A 19,793-nucleotide genomic window follows, 5' to 3' on the forward strand; every position below is an offset into this window, starting at 1 on the left:
GAACTAGGGCAGTAAGGAGGAATTTGGGAACTAGAGGTGGTGGGGGAGAAAAACCAAGAGAGCCTCCAGCCCTCCCTCATCCTCTCGTCCCCTTCACCTCCTCTCATGGGCCCGCCTGCACCTCCGCTGCACCCACTGGACAGGCATCAGCATGCTGTGGGCTGGGCATCAACAGTGGCCTTTGAGGCTGGGCATATTCTTTTATAATTCATTATGTTCAACTGTCCATTCATTTGACAAACATGAGTAAGGCCTCGATAGGTGTCTACGAGCAAGACACCATGTTAGAAAATGGGGGGCAGGGATGGAGGAGAGAGAAACTGAATCTCTGTGTGTGTGTGTGTGTGTGTGTGTGTGTAAAAAGAGAAGGAGACTTGACAGAGACACACAGGCCTAGACCTACCCCATACCTGGGGGTATATGTTTGTACCTATTTGCTGCTATGGCACACCTGTCCATTTCACATCTAAGGACAGACAGAGGATGGAGTGCAGGGGTGGGCACCCCATCTGGAGCCCTGTGATGTCTCCCACATGGTTATGCACCTGCCCCTGCACAGATAACTTTTGCATGTTGCTTGCATTGGGAGGATATTTTTTTTGTTGTTATTAGTTTACTGTAGGTCACACTGTCTTTTGGGGAAAACAGGAGTGATCAGGGATGGCCTGGAGCTGGTGAATGCTCCCTGGGTATCTGAGGCCCACAGCAAGGCTGTTGAAGCCCTTGGGAGGCAGGGAGTGTCCTCAGGGGCTGTGGCCTCTGCAGCCTCCAGAGATCACTGACAGAAGACACAGGAGCTCATTTTTTACTTCACCTCAGAAGAGTATTGGGAGACGTGGCAGCTGCCACTGGGACAGCTCGTGACTGGGCATAACAGCCACTCTGCAGATTGGCTCAGAGTCTGGCTAGGACCTTGGCCGACAGGAGAAAGCTGGACAGCCCTTTCTGACCTTGAGTGTTATGTGACACTTGTAACCCAGATGGGCAGCCTGGGAGGAGCCAGGCTTTGCACAGGGAATGGGTGCTCTTGGCTAAGGGCGGCAGGCTCCTTTCAGAACACTGAGGGGTTTCTAGGGACAGAGCCCCACAATGAGAACTTCTCTCCTCCTGGATTCCCAAGGGACACACACAGCTGAGGGCTGATCCCAGGTCTGGCCCATGATCTCCATCTTCTGCTTCTGTCCTTTACAGGGTGTGTCATCCTGAGACTCTCTTTTCCTTTTGTTCTTCTCTAAGTCCATCAGAGAAGGGTTTAAAAGGTCAATACCTGTGTGCACATGCATGTTTGGGGCTTGGGAAGAAGGACAGGAGGAGGGAAGAGGGAATATGATAGAGAAAGCTGGAGACAGTCCCAGAAACCTGTGTGTGCACTGTATGCCACAGCAATGCAAAGGAGCCATAGGGAGACACCAAGGCCTTGGGGTAGAAATGATTCTCTCAAGGTTGGGACAAGGGTACCATTTCCTGATGCTTTCCCTTTCTTCTTTAAACCACCGAAATGTGGAAGCACCAAGGGACAGGACAGGGCAGTGGAGCCGCAGTAGCTTAGCACCATCTCCTGCTGCCCAGCCCTGCCCAACCCGTGCCCTCACATGGTGTGTCCGGCCCTCCTGCCCCTAGTCTCTCACTCCCCATGTCTCCCCTATTCTTTCTGGCACAGTACGATCCCCGCCGGGTCTGGCCAAGACACCCCTGTCTGCTCTGGGCCTGAAACCTCACAATCCAGCGGACATCCTGTTGCACCCCACAGGCGGTGAGTGACTAGCTGTAAGGGAGGAAGTCCTGGGCAGTGGCTGAGGGCTTGGGATCTGATCAGTAGCTGACTTTGTGCCCATAGGGAGGTCAGACCGGCGGGGGTGGGGGGGGTGGGGGGGCTCTCTATATAATGTTTGGGGGTAACAGCTTTTGAAGCTTTTCTTCCCTTTGACTTACGGGGTCTGTGTCTCTCCTAGCCACTTGGAGATGTAGAGGCCTAGGTCAGTGACCCTGGAGTTGGACAGGTCTCTGATAAAAGCCCGGGCTAGGCCCTCGTGTATATGCATACACATACACATATGTACACACTCCTGCTGCTCCATGCCAGGGCCTGACTTGCAGCCCAGCTGGCTCTGCCCTGAGCATCCATGGGACATCAGAGGCCATGGGTGTGCGGGGAGTTCTCTGGTCTGCCTCTTTGGGCCCACAAAACACTGCTTGAGAAACCCTTGATTAGGTAGCAGCCAACACTGTCTTCACCTTCCTGGCCCTCTTGCCTGGGAAGAACCTGCCACTCTCCCTCACCTGTGCCCTTCCCATTGTCCATCAGCATGGCAGCATCTTGCTTCGCTGCTGAGGATGGGGGACTGAGCCCTGGGGGCCCCAACAGGAGGAGGACCACCACGTGGATGCTCCTCAGCCTTGCTGTGGCCACATAGTCATCCTGGTTATGAGGAGAGGACAGGGCCCTGGCCTGCCCAGGAAACAATGCTCCTTCAAGTGAATGCCACCCACCCCCTCCTTTTGAGGGGGCCCCTGGACCCTTAGCTCCCTTAGTTACAGTTTGGAGCTGGCTGAGCCCAGAAAGTTACTCCCTAGACTGGTTTCGGGGCTGGGTGAGGGCTTTGAGGTTCAATTTCACTTTTTTTCTTTAGTTACCAGAAGAGTGATCCAACCAGGTAGGCAGGTGATGGCATGTATTATGACCCACACAGACACACAGCGGGGCACAGCCTTCCACCTGGAGTGTTGGCATGGCTAGGGACACTGAATCACCAGAGAGTTGGCTGAGGGAGGTGGGGGCTGCCTTTCACCGGCCAGCACACTCTTGCCTGAGGCTACCAGTGGTTCAAGACCCACAGGAACTGTATTAAATGGCTGTGGCATTAGGAAGGTTGAGAACCACTGGCTAGGCCCATGTGAGCCCTGAGTGCGGAGCTGCGAGCCGGTCAGGTTCTGAAGAGCCTCACCTGTGCACGCTAGACCTCAGCTCCTCTGCCTTGGGCCCTTTGTGGAGAGCCAAGCTTGGCCTGGCCTCACCCCACCTTTCCTGCCTCCTTTTCTCAGCAAATTATTTCTTAAGAATAATCCCTGTTAACCTCTCTCTCTCTTTCCTCTGCTCTTCTCACCTTCATCACCTGCCTTCTCTCCTGCCTTTCCTTCCTCCCCCATCTCTTCTTGTCTTCCCTCAGAGGAGGACGAGGGGAAGGTGGTGGCCCAGCCTCCTGAAGGTAAGTGTGCTCTGCGATATGGCTGCTTTCCTTCTGGGCCTGGGCATAGCTTTTCACGTGGGGCTTGAAAAGGCTGGCCTGGGCCACCCTCTTTTCTGACCGGGTCTCAGGTGACCAGGCACATGGCCTGGCAATGAGATACCACCCTGGGCACTGCCTTGGAGCCTTAGCCACTAGGCATTGGAGAGTCCCAGCACTCGTGCCGCTACCTTGTCAAAAAACTGTCCCTTTTGCCACTTCCTTTCCTGGAGCCATCTGCATAAGTCTGCCTGGGGTGCTCCCACCCACAGAGACAGGGGAGGGGGATGTACTCTTCCTTTTCCTGGGATGTGTTCCACAGGTGTTTTCAGAGTGCGGATTTTCAACCTTGGCATTTTGGTCTGAATAATTGTTGTGGGCTGGTCTGTGCACTGTGGGATGTCTAGCAGTGTCCCTGGCTCTTACCTGCTAGATGCCAGCAATACCCAGTCATGACAATCTGAAAAGTCTCCAACACTGCCAGTGTCTTTGGCTCAGAGGCCTCATCTTAGGGCCATGATGTGCCCTCTTAAAGGCTCTATCTCGCTTCATATACCACAGAACATACCAAGTCTGTCTTTCTGAGATCTTGGACACGGAGTGGGAATTTTGAGAGATCTATGGAATCACCCCCTACAAAAATATACTAGGACACTCACGCACATAATTTTAAAAAATGGTTGCAAAGAATTGGCATGTCTGTGGATCCAAGCTCAACCCCTGGTTTAGTCATCTAAACCAGCGCTGGGTACAGGGAAAGCAGAGGAGGGTGTAATTGGGCAGAAGGCCTTTAACTCTCAAGGTGAAGAGTGTGAATGAGGACTCAGGGCAGCAGGCGAAATGGCAGAGGTGCTGGCTTGTGTAGGAGGCCAGTGGATTGTTCTGGGCACCAGTGTCCCCATCTCTACCAGGAGGGGTGGGATGAAGTGGAGCTCTGACCTGTTAGGTGTTCTGGTGTTCCTACCTGGGCTCTGGGCCTGTGTGGCCTGATTTCCTTAAAGATTGGTTTTCTTGGGTCTACTTCCCACTTCCCTTTGCATGTACCACCAAGTGGGCATCTCTTGTGCCTCTCTTTCTCTGACATCACCCGGGTAAGATGGTAGGGGCTTCACAAAAGGCTTTATCTGCTTTTAACCAACCAGAGTTTGGGCAACAAAATCAGGCTGGTTGGGGGTTGCAGAACAAGACAACTCCCAGTAACAGATCCCAGAACAGGTGGGCCACAGCGTGCTCCCTCTGCAGGGCATGCCCCCCCCCCCACTCCTCTGCAGCCTTTTTCCCAGGTGGAAGCCAACCAATGGCTCCCGACAGGACAGTGGGGCTGGACATTGGAGCAATGCTCCTGTGTTTCAGGTGCCAGACCCTGCAGTAGACTCTCAGCTCTCCTTGGGGTTGGCCAACTTAAATGGCCTGGGGAGATCTCAAACACTCTTCAAGTGGAAGGCTAGGGATGGATTATACTACAGGTTGGCGGGCCCTGGTGATCCTCTCCTACTTTGGGGTGACTTTAGAGAAGTAGGTATCCATCTACCTGAACTGAGATCTGCCTGTGAGCCTCAGGAATGGCTCTCAGCTTAGTGTCTTGAGTCCTCCAGTGGTTTTTTTCTTTCTTTTTTTGCGGTTTTTGGCTGGGGCTGGGCTTGAACCTGTCACCCCCGGTATATGGGGCTAGTGCCCTACTCCTTAAGCCACAGGCACTGCCCTGAGTCCTCCAGTGGGAACCACAGAGTTTGGAGTGGAAGGTTCTTAGGGATCAACCCAGCCATGCTCATCATTGTAGATGTGGTGCCTTCGTCCTGGGAGGCAACAGAGCTAGATTGGAGTTACTGGTCTCTTGTGCTTTAATCAAGTGACTGTTTCAAAGCCCTTCTCCTGTCTCTAGGCGCCATGCCCTGGGATTCCAGCGTGGGAGTTGGAATGGAGTCAGAATTGCTGTCCGTGGCCAGTGGAGTGGGGTCAAAGGGTAGGCAGGGAGCAAAGCTATGGGTGCCAGTTCCATATTTCTTGACTCATGTGCCCCTCCTGAGCCAGGCTAAAGCACATTCTTTGCTGACCCTCTGAGGCTCTGCTCGACTTCCCTGCCTACACTTTGACAGGAAATGTGGAAGGACATCTGTGAAGCAGGATTATTCAGCTAGGGGGAAAGAAAAATAGGGGGAAACCCACTCTGTTCAAGGCACTGTGCTGAATACTTTTGGCTTTACCCACTCTTTCATTCATTACTTCAGGAAACATTTTGTGCACCTACTGTGTGCCAGGCTCTGGTGAGATACAGATGTGGGAGACAGCTGGTGAGGATGGAGATACCAACAGACCTCTCAGCATTAGGTAGAAGCACTGAGCAGGGTAGGGACAGGGTGTCATGGGGGCTCAGAGGAGGGGAGTGTGGCCCAACCTGAAAGGTTTGGAATTCTGACTGTTGAGCTCCTGGATCTGGCACTGGGGGTTTCCATATTCTGTCTCTTCTCCCCAGTCCACGTGTCTTCCATTTACTCAGAGACGGTGGACCCGTCTCTGCAGGCAAAGAAAATGCTCTTGAGGGTGTGGATGAAAAGATGCCAGCACAGGGCTGGAGGAGGCGCGTGGCCTGACGGAGCCAAGTCACCCTTGTGCTGCAGCTGCTCTCAGCCGCCAGCAGCCACTTGGCATGGGCTTGGGCTCCCGGAATGTTCTGCATGAAGCACCCTCCCTGGCCCCACCCTCCTGCCCTTCCCAACTCCCCTGTATGCAGCTGCATGGGGATTGGAGAAGAGGAAGAAAACAGCATGAGAGAGGGTGCCAGCAAGGGTGGAGGGCAGGAGTGGGCACAGCGGGAACTAGCCGCCAGTGACAGGGGCTGCTTCTAAACCCTGGGGCTGGGAATGGCGAGAACGAATTAGGAGGAACTTTCCTGTCTCTTCGCACTTGATCCTAGTTGGGCAGGTGGGTAGTCCCATTCCCACTTCACAGATGAGTAAACTGAGCCTCAGGATCCAGCTCGGGAAAGATGGGGGAGGGCCTGTAAGAAGAAGTATGTTGCCCTGAGGTGAGGAGGAGACTAAAACCTGAGGAATAGACAGAAAAAGAAAATTTGGGGAAACTAATGCCTGCGGATGAGCTCAGTAAATCAAATAACTTCCCAAAGGTCCTGCGTGCTCTGAGTTCATGAGGAGTGGAGACTGTGTGGCGGGATGTCTCTAGCTGATCTGGGATTAGAGGGGCAGGCGGGACAGCTGTCAGCAGGCAGATCAGCTGACTGAGGAAGAGGATTCAGTGGGAGAGGAGGAAGGAAGTGGGGGCCAGGTGAGGGCAGGGCCAGGTGGGGTAGATCTCTTGCCAGGCTGGTGACTTCACCCTGGGTAAGCATTCCTGTCCCCTAGTCCTTTGAGAACTTGCTGAGATTCTGCAGTTTAGGAGCTGAAGGGCATGGGGAAGAGGACAATGGGACTCTGCCTTAAGAACCTAGCCCTCCTATAACCATCTGAGGGTTTCTAATACTCTGTTCCATAGGCCTTCTGTGCAAACTTACGCTCAGGCCCCCAGGCTTCAGCTCGGGTAGGTTGGAAGAAGTTAGTGGGCACTCAGCCTTGACTAATGGCAAGCAAGCAGGTGGGAGTCTGGTCCTGGCCTCGACTCTGTCCTGTCTGTGGGATGGGGTTGTGTGGCACCTAATCTCAGTTTTATTGTTTCTAGAAAGGGTTCATGTACTTTTTTAAAGGGGTATAGCATAGGGTAATGCAAGTTGCTTACCCAATGTGTGGGGCAGGGTTTTGGTGGGAAACCAAGGAGTGTATAAGGATTATTAAGAGTCTAGACAGAGCAGTGAGGGGCGGGAAAGCCCCTGTGTCCTCCTAGCAGGAGCAGGGTGCCATCCACCTCCAGGACTGAAGGAGCCAGGAGAGGTGGAGGGGAGGGTGGTTACAGGATCTGTGGCTAGAGGGACATGGATGGGGGATGCACCTCAACCTCCTCTCCCCTCTTCTTCTCATCTGTGCCAGTCCCAAAGGCCAAGACTATCCACAGCCATATGGCAAGGGGATCTGTGTGACATAGTAGATAAAAGTCGGCCCTCAGGAATGCAGGTCAGGGTAGGGAGTAGATCAGGAGGATGTCAGTGGGTAGAAGACCCACAGACCTTCACAGTGTCATTCACGTGGGTTTCAGTTTGAGCTCTGGGCAATGGTAGGATGAATGGACTCTGGCCTGGGGAGTCCTTTGCAAGTCTGTGCATGAAGCACCCTCTCGTGGTCCATTCTCTCAAGCTAGGGTACCACTCCAGGTAAGGAGCTGGTTCTCCAAGACTGAAGACAAACACTGAAGCTCTCAGCTCTCTGATCTTCAGATGGGTGTCTGTGCAATGGCTGAGGGCAGGTCTGGGCCAGGCTGCCTAGGTTCCTATGCCCACTCTGCCACTTGCTAGCTGAGGCCTGGGCAAGGTACTTACACCCCCAGATCCTATTTTCCTTATACAGTTATTTGCCCTTTTTAACATTACAAATACATGTAACCCTATATAGAGTAGTCTCTTCTTTGGCTGATAGGTTGGAGTTCCAGGTAGAGCTAGGTCTGGGTATCCTATGAGTCTGTGTGCCCTCTCTAGGCCACACAGAGCTGCTATGAGTCTGGAGACTTTAATGCTGGTGTCCACAGCCACCTACTACTGTGCATCCTGGGGCACACTGCTCTACCTCTCTGGGCTGAGGGGTCAGAAAACCATGGCAGCTGGCCAAATCCCTCCCACCACCTATTTTTGTAAAGAAAGCTTCACTATAATGCAGGCTTGCCTGTTTATAGTAGCAGAGTTGTGTAGTTGTGATAGAGACAGTCTGACCCACCAATTCCATTTACTATTTGGTCTTTACAAAAAATTGTACCGCCCTGGTCAGAGGATCTCTGCATTGTCTTCCAGTGCCAGCGGGGCCTTGTGCATGGATGACATAGAATCATGATTTTGATGTGAATTTTGTCTGGGGCTTCTGTGAGGGGGGTGAGTGGCTTGGCTGGTTGAGGGAGGGTTTCTAGAAGGCCTTGCTGACTCAGGGATTCCTTCTTTGGGTGCCAAGGTGGCGGGTTCTACATCACCCTGTGCCTGAAATAGACTGTCCCATGCCTACTCCTTTGCAGAAGTACTGACCCAGCCCCATCTACTGTCACTGCTGTTGGTTGGAGCCAGCTCTAGGTGGAGGCCAGAGAAAGACTGGCAGGCTCCGGTTGGAGCTGTATGCAGACCCCACTGCAGCCTCTAGGACCTGCTCCTTAAAGAGCTCTGAGATATAGGACTGTTCTCTCCCAGCATCCCGGGTAGCCTGGCCCGTGTGCTTGGATATAGGATGCCAGACTTGAATGCCACCACAGAAGCCATGCTCAGGAGGCTGTATTCCTATGCAGTGAGGGCCAGTGATACCCAGATAACATCTTGGTGACCAGGCACCTTTCAAATTAAGGTTTTCTTTGGGGCAATGGGTGGGAGATTTCATTCTGGTTGGCAAGACCCTGGGCTTCTCACCCCAAGGGTCCTGGAGGAGGGGGCCCTCCTCTACCTGAGTGATCCTCACAATTCTCACTGGCAAGGACTTCAGGGGCCCAGTGCTGTAGATTCTGGTCCTCCTGGATAAGACAGGGACAGTGCCAGGTTTGGATGTTGCAGGAATGTCACCTCTCTCATTCAAGTCCCTGGGGAAGCCCAGAGTGCCCTGCTGCTTCTTCCTGAGTAATATGGCGCCTTTTGGGGGCTGGCCTCAGACGCCCTGGGGGAGCTGGATACTCTGGGCCCTGACTGAGCCTCCAGGCCTTGGTGTCCTTATATACAAAATGGCCTTTGTGGCACTTGCCTTGCCCCTCTTAGGCTGTTCAGAACACCAGGTGGGGCAGCATATGCAAAGGTTCTTTGTAAACTGCTTGGAGCCACAGAAATGTTGGAAGTGGGTGATGGAATGTCTAGCTGTTCATGAGGTTGTGTTTCCCTGATGTTGGGCTCTGGAAGGAAGCTGAGCATGTGGGGCGGAGATGGGTGACTGGGTCTTGGTGAAGAGGTTAGTGCATGTGGCCTGCTGGGCATGGCTCACCAGCACAGGCCTTTTGCCAGGAGCGCAGGCCTGTTTCTGCATTCTGGGCTCATGTGAATCCTGGTACTGACCTGAGATATGGGCAAGGGGGTGGAGCTGGAGTGCTGGGCCCACTGTACAGCCACAGCCTGGAGTGTTGCCTAGGGAATCTAGAAGGGCCTGGGGGCCCATCATGGAAGAAAGGGAGCTGCTAAAGGGGGTACCCCCTGTGGAAAGACATCTTAGGTCTTGGTTGGGAGGTTCTGTGATGGCCATATTCAGAGGCAGAGGCTGGGGTCCATCTGGGGAAAGCTCCTCTGAACAAGGGCCTGGTTAAATGTTGACGTGAGGCAGGGTGGGTACAGAAGGTGGGAGTCCCAGGAAGGTACTCTTTGCATACATTGTGGCCTGTTCCTTGCTCCCCGCTCCCCCCACCCCCGAGCTGGATTGTGTTTCTGGGCAGTTTGGGTGGTGTCCTCCACACTGCCACCCTATAACCTGTGCTCAGATTCTCTGTGCCCTTGTCCCTTCTAGAGCCCCGGAGCTATGTCGAGTCTGTTGCACGGACAGCAGTGTCTGGACCCCGAGCTCAGGACCCTGAGCCCAAGAGCTTTAGTGCACCAGCAGCCCAAGCCTATGGCCATGAGACACCCTTGAGGAATGGGACTCTGGGTGGCTCCTTTGTCTCCCCAAGCCCCCTCTCTACCAGCAGCCCCATCCTCAGCGCTGACAGGTAAGGCAGGAGGGGGCAGTGGGTGAAAGATGAGAGCGCAGGCCTGGGATGGAGTAGGCGAGGGCTCTTGGCTCTGCCTGGGGTGTGGTCGGGCAGAAATCACATCCAGATTGGGGCACCTTGCAAACCACTCCATCCAGGCATGTTGAGAGCATATCTCTGAGTGCCAAATGCTGTGTGGGGAGCCTGGGATGAGTGAGCTATAATTCCCAAGATGCTTTCAATTCCACCATCCAGAACTGTGCAGGAAGGAGTGAGTGGTACCAAGGTGAATGTGGCAGACTCCTCCCAAATTGAAAGTCTACCAACAGTAATGACTAGAACATAAGTGAGCACTTCTGAGATTCCAGGAACTTTGCTAAGTGTTTATATAGTCACCTACTCTTTGCAGCAATCCTAGGAGTTCCCACTTTTCGGAAGAGGAAACAGAGGCACAGAGGTGACATAGCTTGCTCAATGTCCACAGCTCAGCAGTAGCAGCAGTGGGGTTCAATCAGAGGCATGTGGTTCCAGAGCCCATGTCTCTACCCTTGGCCTGCGCTGTGTCACCTGCTTCCCACAGGATGACAGTCATATGTGCCCAGAGTTCACCAATAAGTGAGGGGCTTGGGGCTCAGAGCAAGGGCCATTATTTCTGGCTAGGGATGCAGAGGGGACTTCTGAGGACTGGAGGTATGTGAGGGGGGTCCAGAAAGATGAGCAGGATATTGAGAGGGTGTTCCAGAAGGACAATCCAGCAGGGACAGAGGGCTTGGGTATGTCTGTGTTGGGAGTGTAGGGCTGAAGGCACTTGGTCTGCCAGTAAGGGATGCCTTGGTGGGTGGGCAGCTGGCCTCCATCTTTCTGAGTGCATTGGACAGAGAGGAATGCCCAGAGTTGTCAGGGGAGGGTGGACAGTCCCTGCTTATAGGCTCAGTAGAGGAAAGAGGGCCCCTCCCAGCTTCCCTGTCTCCCTGGCCTACTACCCTGGCCTCAGCCCTGCTTCCTCTCTCACTGCCCTCTCCTGGTTAGGTGGGGGAGGGGGAGGGCCTGGTTGAGCAGAGGCAGATTCCCTCTGGATTTTAAGAATTCTGAAGCCCCAAGCCAAGCCAAGCAAGCACCCCCACCCTCCAGTCACCTTTCCTCCCCCACCCCCAGCCTCTTGACAGCGAGGCAGCCTTTATTGCTCAGGAGTTCTGGCTCTGGCAGAGGCCCCCTACTTCCCCCGCCCTCCTGGCTGTCTCCCATTCCTCAAAATCCAGTTTATTTCAAACCAGGAGGTGGCCTTCTGCTCTGGGCCCCTCTGACCTTCTTCCTTGTCCTTGGCTCTTGCCTGGGCCAAGAACACACCTCTATTGAAACCTCACATTACCCAGGGAACCTGAGTATCCAACCTGGCCCAGCCAGCATGGGACTTTCAGCCTGAAGCTCCAGCTTCTGGCCCACTGGCTGTGTAAAGACCGATGTCTCCAGAGGCACCTAGTACATTGCCTACCTGCTATCTCCTTGCAGCTGCTGTTTTACACAGACCTGGTCAACCTTACTGTCTCCTGCTGTATCATAGATGGATACAAGTTTGGGTCTGGAAGGAGTCTGGTTCATCCAATCCTGCCACCTCATTTTCCACATGGGAAAATTTTAAGAAGCAGAATCCTGATTTCCCAACTCACTGGCCATTTTCACCCTTCCCATCTGTCCTCTACGTGGACTTAGACTTAACTTTTACAGGGGAACTTTTGATTGTAGCTATTGCCTGAGGAACAGTCCTCTCTGCACTGAGTTTTTTTAACATCTTAGAATTGGGAGTGACCTCTGAGCTCATCTCATCTAACCTCCCAACAGAAAATTTCCTCCACAACATTCAGGCCAATAGTCTGTCAGCCTCTGCTTAAAAGACAGGAGTCTCATTACCATGCTTGCTCCATCAGCGGCCAGATCCAGTGCTGGAGAGCAGACCTTACAATGAACTGAAATCCTCTTATTTGAAACTCCACACTGCCCCCCACCCCACCATGAGTGCTTGTCTTTGCTTTTTCGGAGCCACTCAGGAGTGAAAGCCCAATTTTAGCATTCTCAATACTTGTTTAAGGATGATGATGTTATACCCATGGAGTCAAGGTGTGGATACCTCCAGTAGGAGCAGGAGCAGGAAACTCCAGTGGGAGTTTCCGTGCAGCTGGAGGCTACCATAGGACAGCTACTTTCAGTTTAGATAGGAGAGATCTCTTTGCTTTGAGGTATGGAGTCAGGATGGTACAGTGCAGAAAGTGTGGGCTTTGGCATCAGATATTGGCCGAGTTGAAACCCTGTTTTTTTTTATCAGCTGTGTAGTCTTGAGCCTACTTCTGAACCTCTCTGGGCCTTAGTCTCTCTTCTGATGTTTCCATAACGTGATGTACAGAAGCCCTGCCATTCTGCCACAGTGCCAGTGCAGCTGTTCTTACTGTTATTAGTGGCTAGGGGGAGGTCTGAGTGCCCACTGAGAACCCACCCTCACTCTATGCCCTCTGCTGTTCCCACCTGCCATCTCTCCCTAGCACTTCAGTGGGGAGTTTCCCATCTGGGGAGAGCAACGACCAGGGTCCCCGGACACCCACTCAGCCTCCGTTGGAATCTGGCTTCCGCTCCAGCAACCTGGGGCAGCCCAGCCCTTCAGCCCAGAGAAGCTACCAGAGCTCTTCTCCTCTCCCGACTGTGGGCAGCAACTACAGCAGCCCCGACTACTCACTGCAGCAATTCAGCTCCTCTCCGGAAAGCCAGGCCCGCTCTCAGTTCAGTGTGGCTGGCATCCACACGGTGCCTGGGAGCCCTCAGGCACGTCACAGGACAGTGGGCACCAACACTCCCCCGAGTCCTGGCTTCACCCGGCGGGCCATCAACCCTAGCATGGCTGCCCCTAGCAGTCCCAGTTTGAGTCACCGCCAGGTGATGGGTCCACCAGGTACTGGTTACCATAGTAACATGGTCTCCAGCCCTCAAAGCAGCACAGTGACCACTCCAGGGAGCCCCAGCCTAGGCCGGCACCCAGCAGGGGCCCACCAGGTTTCTGGCCTCCATGGCAGTGTGGCCACCACTCCAGGAAGTCCCAGCCTGGGCCGGCATCCTGGGGCCCACCAAGGCAACCTGGCCTCCAGTCTCCATGGCAACACAATAGCCAGCCCTGGAAGCCCCAACCTGGGCCGTCACCTGGGAGGGTCTGGATCTGTGGTTCCTGGCAGCCCCAGCTTGGACCGGCATGTGGCTTATGGTGGCTATTCCACTCCTGAGGACCGGAGACCCACCCTGTCCCGGCAGAGCAGTGCCTCTGGCTACCAGGCTCCTTCTACGCCCTCCTTCCCTGTCTCCCCGGCCTACTACCCTGGCCTGAGCAGCCCTGCCACCTCTCCCTCGCCGGACTCAGCAGCCTTCCGACAAGGGAGCCCAACACCAGCATTGCCAGAGAAGCGGAGGATGTCCGTGGGAGACCGAGCGGGCAGCCTCCCCAACTACGCCACCATCAATGGGAAGGTGTCCTCGCCTGTCGCCAGTGGTATGTCCAGCCCCAGCGGTGGCAGCACTGTTTCCTTCTCCCATACTCTGCCTGACTTCTCCAAGTACTCCATGCCAGGTGGGTCTCTTCCCCTTCCATTCCCTCTCCTACTGACAAATTAAGTCTAAGAGTTAGGATGTCTGTCCCTGTCTCCATTCTGATATTTCTTGGGTGAACGCCTTAGGTGAATCACTGATTCTGAGCCTCAGTTTCCTTATCTGTGTAACAGGAGTTGGTGGTGTCTTTAGAATAAGTTTGCTGTGGGTGTGGGTGCTGTAATGAGGGTGCGGAGGCAGAGGCCGATGCTGCTGCTGGAAATAACAACAACGAATGGTATTACTGTCAGGCTTATCACCACCCCACAGCCACTGCCACTTGTTGAGCACATGCTATGTGCCAGGCTCCAAGCTAAGTACGAGCTCATTTAATGCTTAAGCCACTTGCTTAAGTAGGTATCATCATCCCCATTGTACAGAGCAAGGCTTGCAGAGGCTCTGTCACTTAGGCTTGCATTTATTATGTGTCTACACCTTGAGGGTTCTTGTGATTTAACTTAACCTTGAAAACTTGCCTTCCAAACCTGGCCCTTTATAACTTTTGCCATCTCCATGATCCCACATCACTCATAACAGGCCTGGCAGCCAGGTGTGGCATGGGCCAAGGCTGAGGGCTGGCACCCTCACCAGAGTCCAGTTTCTTTAGACCTGGCTTCATGGAAGCCTGTGCAGGTTTGTGCGGTGAATTGTTTACCCATCACCAAAACTTACCATCTTTGCCTCTACTTAGAGCAGTGTTTTTCAACCTTTTTAAAAATCTCACAGCACACTTGAACTTATAGTTAAACTTCCATAGCACATTTAAATTATGTGATCAAAAAAAGGTGAAAAAAAGAATATACTTACTGTGCTTTGAACTTCTTTGAAAATAATTTAACTAATGATCTTTAAAAATTTTCATGGCACACTTAAGATCCTCTCATGGCACACCAGTTGAAAATCACTGTATTGGAGGGTTCATTATCTCAGCACAAAGGTCAAGACTTCAGCTGATCTGTAGCTTCTGGGCCAAACCTCTAACCTGGCTGAGAGCAGAGTGGCTCTGGGGCACTGGCCATTTGAGGTAGATTTAGACTGTTTCGGGTAGCCTGGGATGGTCCCCAGCTGCCCAGATTCTCCCTGTGTTACTCCCAGTCCTGCCCTGAGTCTGCCAAGCCGGAACACCTGGAGTAACCCTGCACCCCCTGTTTCCTGTCGCCTACTGGGGACATCTGGTTCTCAGCCCCTCTCCTTGAAGGATGAAAAACTTCTAGTAGTTGGGACACTTCCTGTTTCCCACCATCTTCCCTGCTTAAAATAGCCTTTGGAGTCAACACAGGAAGGCACACGGGACTGTAGCTGCCTCTGACAGCTCGTTAAATAGGCCACAGCAGCAGCGGGGCCTGAGGCTTTGGGGTAGGGAGAGAGGCTCTCTGCAGTTGCACCGCCCAGCTGCCTAACCCAGGGGCCTTGTCAGTGCACAGCTGCCAGGAAAGGAGGCCGACCTTGCCCTCAGGGTCCCCCAGACACAAATCCCAGAATCCTAAAGGAGTATAAATCACAAGTTGAAATTAACTAGGCACTGGAGACTACTCTGTGTCTCCTGGTCTGCTCCTTTAGCTTCACAGCGTCCACAGCACAGGCTTTGGAAAAATCTGGAATTGGAATATTCCTTTCTTCCTTTTCCTCTTCTTCTCCCAGCCCACTTTCTCTTCCTCCTCCTCCTCCTCCTCCTTTTCTTCTTTCTCTTCCTCCTCCTCTTCTCCCTCCTTTTTTTTTTTTTTGTGCCAAAAGATGGAGGAAGAGGGTGCACATCCTCTGCCTGGACAGAAATATAAGGTATAGCTGGTCCTGACCTGCGGGCCAGGGCCTCTGACCTGGGAAGGCTTCCCTGATCACCACCTATGACTTGGGCAAGTCGCTTTCCCTCTCTGAACTGCTCCTCATTTGTAAAACTGAGCAGCTGGACCCTATCCTGTTTGAGCTCCCTCAAGACATTCTCTGGCAGATTCCGAGGTCTGTGTTTTGGGGGTTCATCTGACCAAGAGGTGGCTATGTGGCACATAGTAGATGGCTGCTGGTGCTAGGTCAGCCGCCTCTTGGGGGTCCCAGGTCAGGAGTGACTTTTGCCCTATATGGTGCAGAACATAGGGAAGCCGCGCAGGAAATCGGAAAGAAGGGAGCAGACAGGGATCTTTCTGCCTCATCTTCATGGTTGTTATGCTGAAGTTAGGAACTGAGTCTGTGGAGGAAATTTCTAGAAGGCAATTCTCTTAGCCTGTGGGAGAGAAGCTGCAGGAAAGATTCAGTCTGCATCTTCTGGTGAAAGGGGGAGGCAGATGGCGGAAGGGCTTCCAGCGGGCTCTGTGAGAATGTCATGCCAGGCTTGTCTCCAGGACAGCAGCTTGGCGGGGTCAGTGGGACAGCACGAGTGGACACGGGATACTCAAGATTCCCTCCCACCTGCTCTCATGAGACAGGCTTTCTGTGTCAGTGTCCTGGGTCTGCCATAACAAAGGACGACACGTTTGGTGGTGGAAAATGACAGAGCTGTGTTCTGTCACAGTTCTGGAGGTTAGCAGTCCAAAATCACGGTGTCGGCAGGGCTGGTTTCTTCCTGAGGCTCTGAGGGAGGATCTGTCCGAGGCCCCTCTCCTGGCTGTTGTGGTTGCTGGCAGTCCTTGGTGTCCTGTGGCTTGTAGACACATCACCCCACTCTCTGCCTGCACTTTCACGTGGCTCCCTCCCCCATGTGTCTGTTTCTTTTCTTCTTAAAGGACATCAGTCATCTTGGATTAGGGCTCTCCCTAATCCAGCATGACTCATCTTAATTTATTTACATCTACGAAGACCCTATTTCCAAATAAGGTCACATTTATAGGCACAAGGTGTTAGGAATTTGACTTTCCGTTTGGGGGGGACACAATTCAACCCATAATGCTTTCTTTCTCTCGCCTTTTCCTTTAGACAACAGCCCTGAGACACGGGCTAAAGTAAAGTTTGTCCAGGATACTTCCAAGTATTGGTACAAGCCTGAGATCTCCAGGGAGCAGGGTGAGTGCTGTGCTCTGTGGCCCATCAGAGGCCACAGTCAGCTGTCCCCCCGCCATGCCCTCCTTGGGCAAGGAATAGACTCAGTCATCTTTGCAGTAGGTGGTGTCTCAGAGAGGGGGTTGGGGCACAAGTGTGGCAGTGTGAAGCACTTTCCACATGAAGAGTGGGCCAGCAGAAGCAGTAGTTGTAGATGCTCCTTGGAAGGGCCCTTACAAACAGCAGAGTCTTGGTTTTCCTGAGAAAAGTAAAAGACCAGCCAACCAGATATGAAACCTCAGTTCTCTGTCTGCATGAGGGGGAGGTTTTTGCATTTTATAGAGAAAAACAAAGCTGGGAATGTGGGGCCGGAGACAAGGCTCACCTCAGGCTCTCCAGGGAAGTCTGTGTGGGTGTGGGGCAGGGGCAGCAGCAGCCCGTGGGTCATCTCTGGACGCTGCCTGTTTTTGTTAATGAGGGTTTTTTGGAACACAGCCATACCTGTTGGCTTACATCCTGTCTAAGGCTACAGTGGCAGAGTGGGGTTGTGACAGAGACTGCATGGCCTGCAAGCCTGAAATATTTATACTCTCTGTTCATCTACAGAAAGTTTTCTGGTCCTAGTACAGGAGCCCCTATAGGAGTGTTTGGATTCTAACTTTAAAGAATGTTGTCTCACCTAAGAAAGAAAGAAGTTCAATAGGCCCAATGAGACTTAAATAAAGCCCAGGCCACCGATTTCTTATTTTCTCTTTTCTCACCTCTCCCAATTCAGCCATTGCGCTCCTCAAGGACCAGGAGCCAGGGGCCTTCATCATCCGTGACAGCCACTCCTTCCGAGGGGCCTACGGGCTGGCAATGAAGGTGTCTTCGCCACCCCCAACCATCATGCAGCAGAATAAAAAAGGTAACCTCACCTCCCAGGACAGGGCTCAGGACAGGTGAGTTTTACTGTCCCTCATTAGCCCCGTTGGAAGAGCACATCTTGGGCTTGGTGACAGTTGGGAGTCGGGGACCAGGGAAGCAGGACTACTGGGCTGTGTTTCCTGAGGTCTGAGGGAGGAGCAGGGGTCTCTCCATTCCATGGGTTCTGGCTGTACCACCTCTTCCCCCCTTTCTCCCACCCCAGCCCGGCACACTGGAGAAGTTACAAAGCGGTCTTAGAGATGGTGGGAGGAAGCCATGAAAAGTGACTCTTTCCTTCTCTTCTTCCCAGGAGACATGACCCATGAGCTGGTGAGGCATTTCCTGATAGAGACTGGCCCCAGAGGAGTCAAGCTCAAGGGCTGCCCCAACGAGCCAAACTTTGGTGAGCTGCCCACCCTCCCCCCCACCCCGCCATGCTCCTAAAGTCTGGCTCCAGTCTCAGCCCTATCCTGGGGTCTTCCAGGGGTCTGATGACAAGTTCATTCCACCACAGGCCCTGCCAGTCCCCCTTGTCATAGACTCAGCAGAGAAAATAATGTTGGCTTTCCTCCCTCTGTACCATGACTCCTAAGTTCTTCCTCATTGATTCATCCTACCTAGGGACACTAAGACTTATTATGGTTATAATTGGGGTAACAGTGGCAATGGCGGCTGCCTTTTTTGACCACCTACTATATGAAAATTACTGTGTCAGTGCCTTGTTTTATTTGTGGTCTCACAATAATCCTGTGTGGGAGGTGCCATTGTCCCTACTTTATACATAAAAGCTGAGGTTCATCAGAGTTAGACTATACCCAAGAACACATAGAGAAATGACTGAGCTGGGATTTGCTCTCACAATTCTTTGATACTTCACTGCTCTGCATTGCTCTGAGAGGGGCCCCAGTAACCGGAGGGACTTAGGGGAGATGTTAGGAGGAACTTTCTGCTAAGGCAGGTTGTAACCTTGCGGCTGCTACAATGGGCTCTGGAATCTTCTCCCTTGAATCTTGCTAAAAAAGAAGGGAGTGAATTTTGTGCTTTGTTGGTGGGTCGTGGGAGAGGTGACAGTTCTACATAGTGGGGTGGGAGTGGGGGTTTCCTCACTGCCCTCCCCACCTCCCAGTTTCAGTAGTGCTCCCCTGATGCAGTCTCCCTCTCTGCAGGATCCCTGTCTGCCCTCGTCTACCAGCACTCCATCATACCCTTGGCCCTGCCCTGCAAGCTGGTCATTCCAAACCGAGGTAGGAACGTGAGTCTCCTTGCTCCCCTTGTGCTGGCCTCCTTCACGTCTTGGCCCTGCCCACTGCTCCGGAACATGGCTCAGGGTCAGAGGACATGAGTTAGTTTGCCAATCTGGGGAAACTCAAAACCACTCTCCTTTTTTTCCTATTAAAAAAAGAAGAAGAGAAAGTTCATTAAAAAGCTGAACTCCAGGCACATATATAAATTGACTCACCAGATGGTTCTAGGGGGAAATCCTCTGCAGGCTTCAAGAAATTCATACTGAATCTTCAGGTTAAACATTAAACTTCATCCCAGGGGATGCATTAGAAGCAGATAGTCAGGAGAGAACGGGTCCTGGAGGCTGAGGGTGCATCAGCGGGAAGAGGGAGGAGGAAGCAGATGGAGTTGTTGAGGTTAGTCTGAGTGGAGAGGACAGAGCTCCAGGGATCTCTCAGAGGAGTGGGTAGCTGGGCTTTGCATGGCATGTGAGGGAAAGAGCAAGCTTCCCAGCCCTGGAGTTTCTAGTACATATGCTGTGATGAGGGGGACATTGAGTTGGGGAAAAGCGAGTCCTCTTGATTGTGGGAAGATTGAGTAGGACCCAAGAGCATGAGGACATGCAGGATAGAATTTGAGAATGACAGTGGGGCTGGTGCAGGAGAGTTTAGTGTCTCTTATAGAGGTGTGTCAGGCCTGGAGGGCGACAGAGGAATACTCAGAACTCCTTCCAAGACTTTACCTCCTTCATGTTTACATGGATGGAGCTGGAAAATATTCTTCTTTGCAAAGTATCACAAGAATGGAAGAAAAAGTATCCAATGTACTCAGCTCTACTATGAAACTAATTTATAGCTTCCATAGAAAAGCTATAACCCAATTTTAGCCCAGGAATATTGGGAGAGGGGAGAAGAAGAGGAGGGGAGGGTGAAGGGTGGGTGGAGGGAGGGTGATTGGCGGCATCACACCTAGCGTTCATCCTTTAAGGGTACATGTGAATCTCTCTAATTGTAGAATATAAATGTCTTAACACAATAACTAAGAAAAAGACATGAAGGCTATGTTAACCAGTTGGATGAAAGTATTTAAAATTGCATACAGAAACAGTAC

At 52.6% G+C, this 19,793-nt stretch overlaps 1 protein-coding gene across 1 annotated transcript in view; it reads left to right on the plus strand.

The window, feature by feature from the left end:
• The window catches only part of TNS1 (tensin 1), a 174,578-nt gene that overhangs the window by 144,249 nt on the left and 10,536 nt on the right, over nucleotides 1–19,793 (plus strand). Inside the window, exons 19-25 of the mRNA XM_012802263.2 lie at nucleotides 1,661–1,753; nucleotides 9,782–9,980; nucleotides 12,497–13,566; nucleotides 16,491–16,577; nucleotides 17,329–17,460; nucleotides 17,770–17,862; nucleotides 18,626–18,703. Of these exons, the coding sequence (XP_012657717.2) occupies nucleotides 1,661–1,753; nucleotides 9,782–9,980; nucleotides 12,497–13,566; nucleotides 16,491–16,577; nucleotides 17,329–17,460; nucleotides 17,770–17,862; nucleotides 18,626–18,703 (1,752 nt within the window). The remainder of the gene's footprint in view (nucleotides 1–1,660; nucleotides 1,754–9,781; nucleotides 9,981–12,496; nucleotides 13,567–16,490; nucleotides 16,578–17,328; nucleotides 17,461–17,769; nucleotides 17,863–18,625; nucleotides 18,704–19,793) is intronic.

This window comes from Otolemur garnettii, unplaced genomic scaffold (assembly GCF_000181295.1).
Source record: "Otolemur garnettii isolate 467f Iridium unplaced genomic scaffold, OtoGar3 scaffold00013, whole genome shotgun sequence".
Lineage (NCBI taxonomy): Eukaryota > Metazoa > Chordata > Mammalia > Primates > Galagidae > Otolemur > Otolemur garnettii.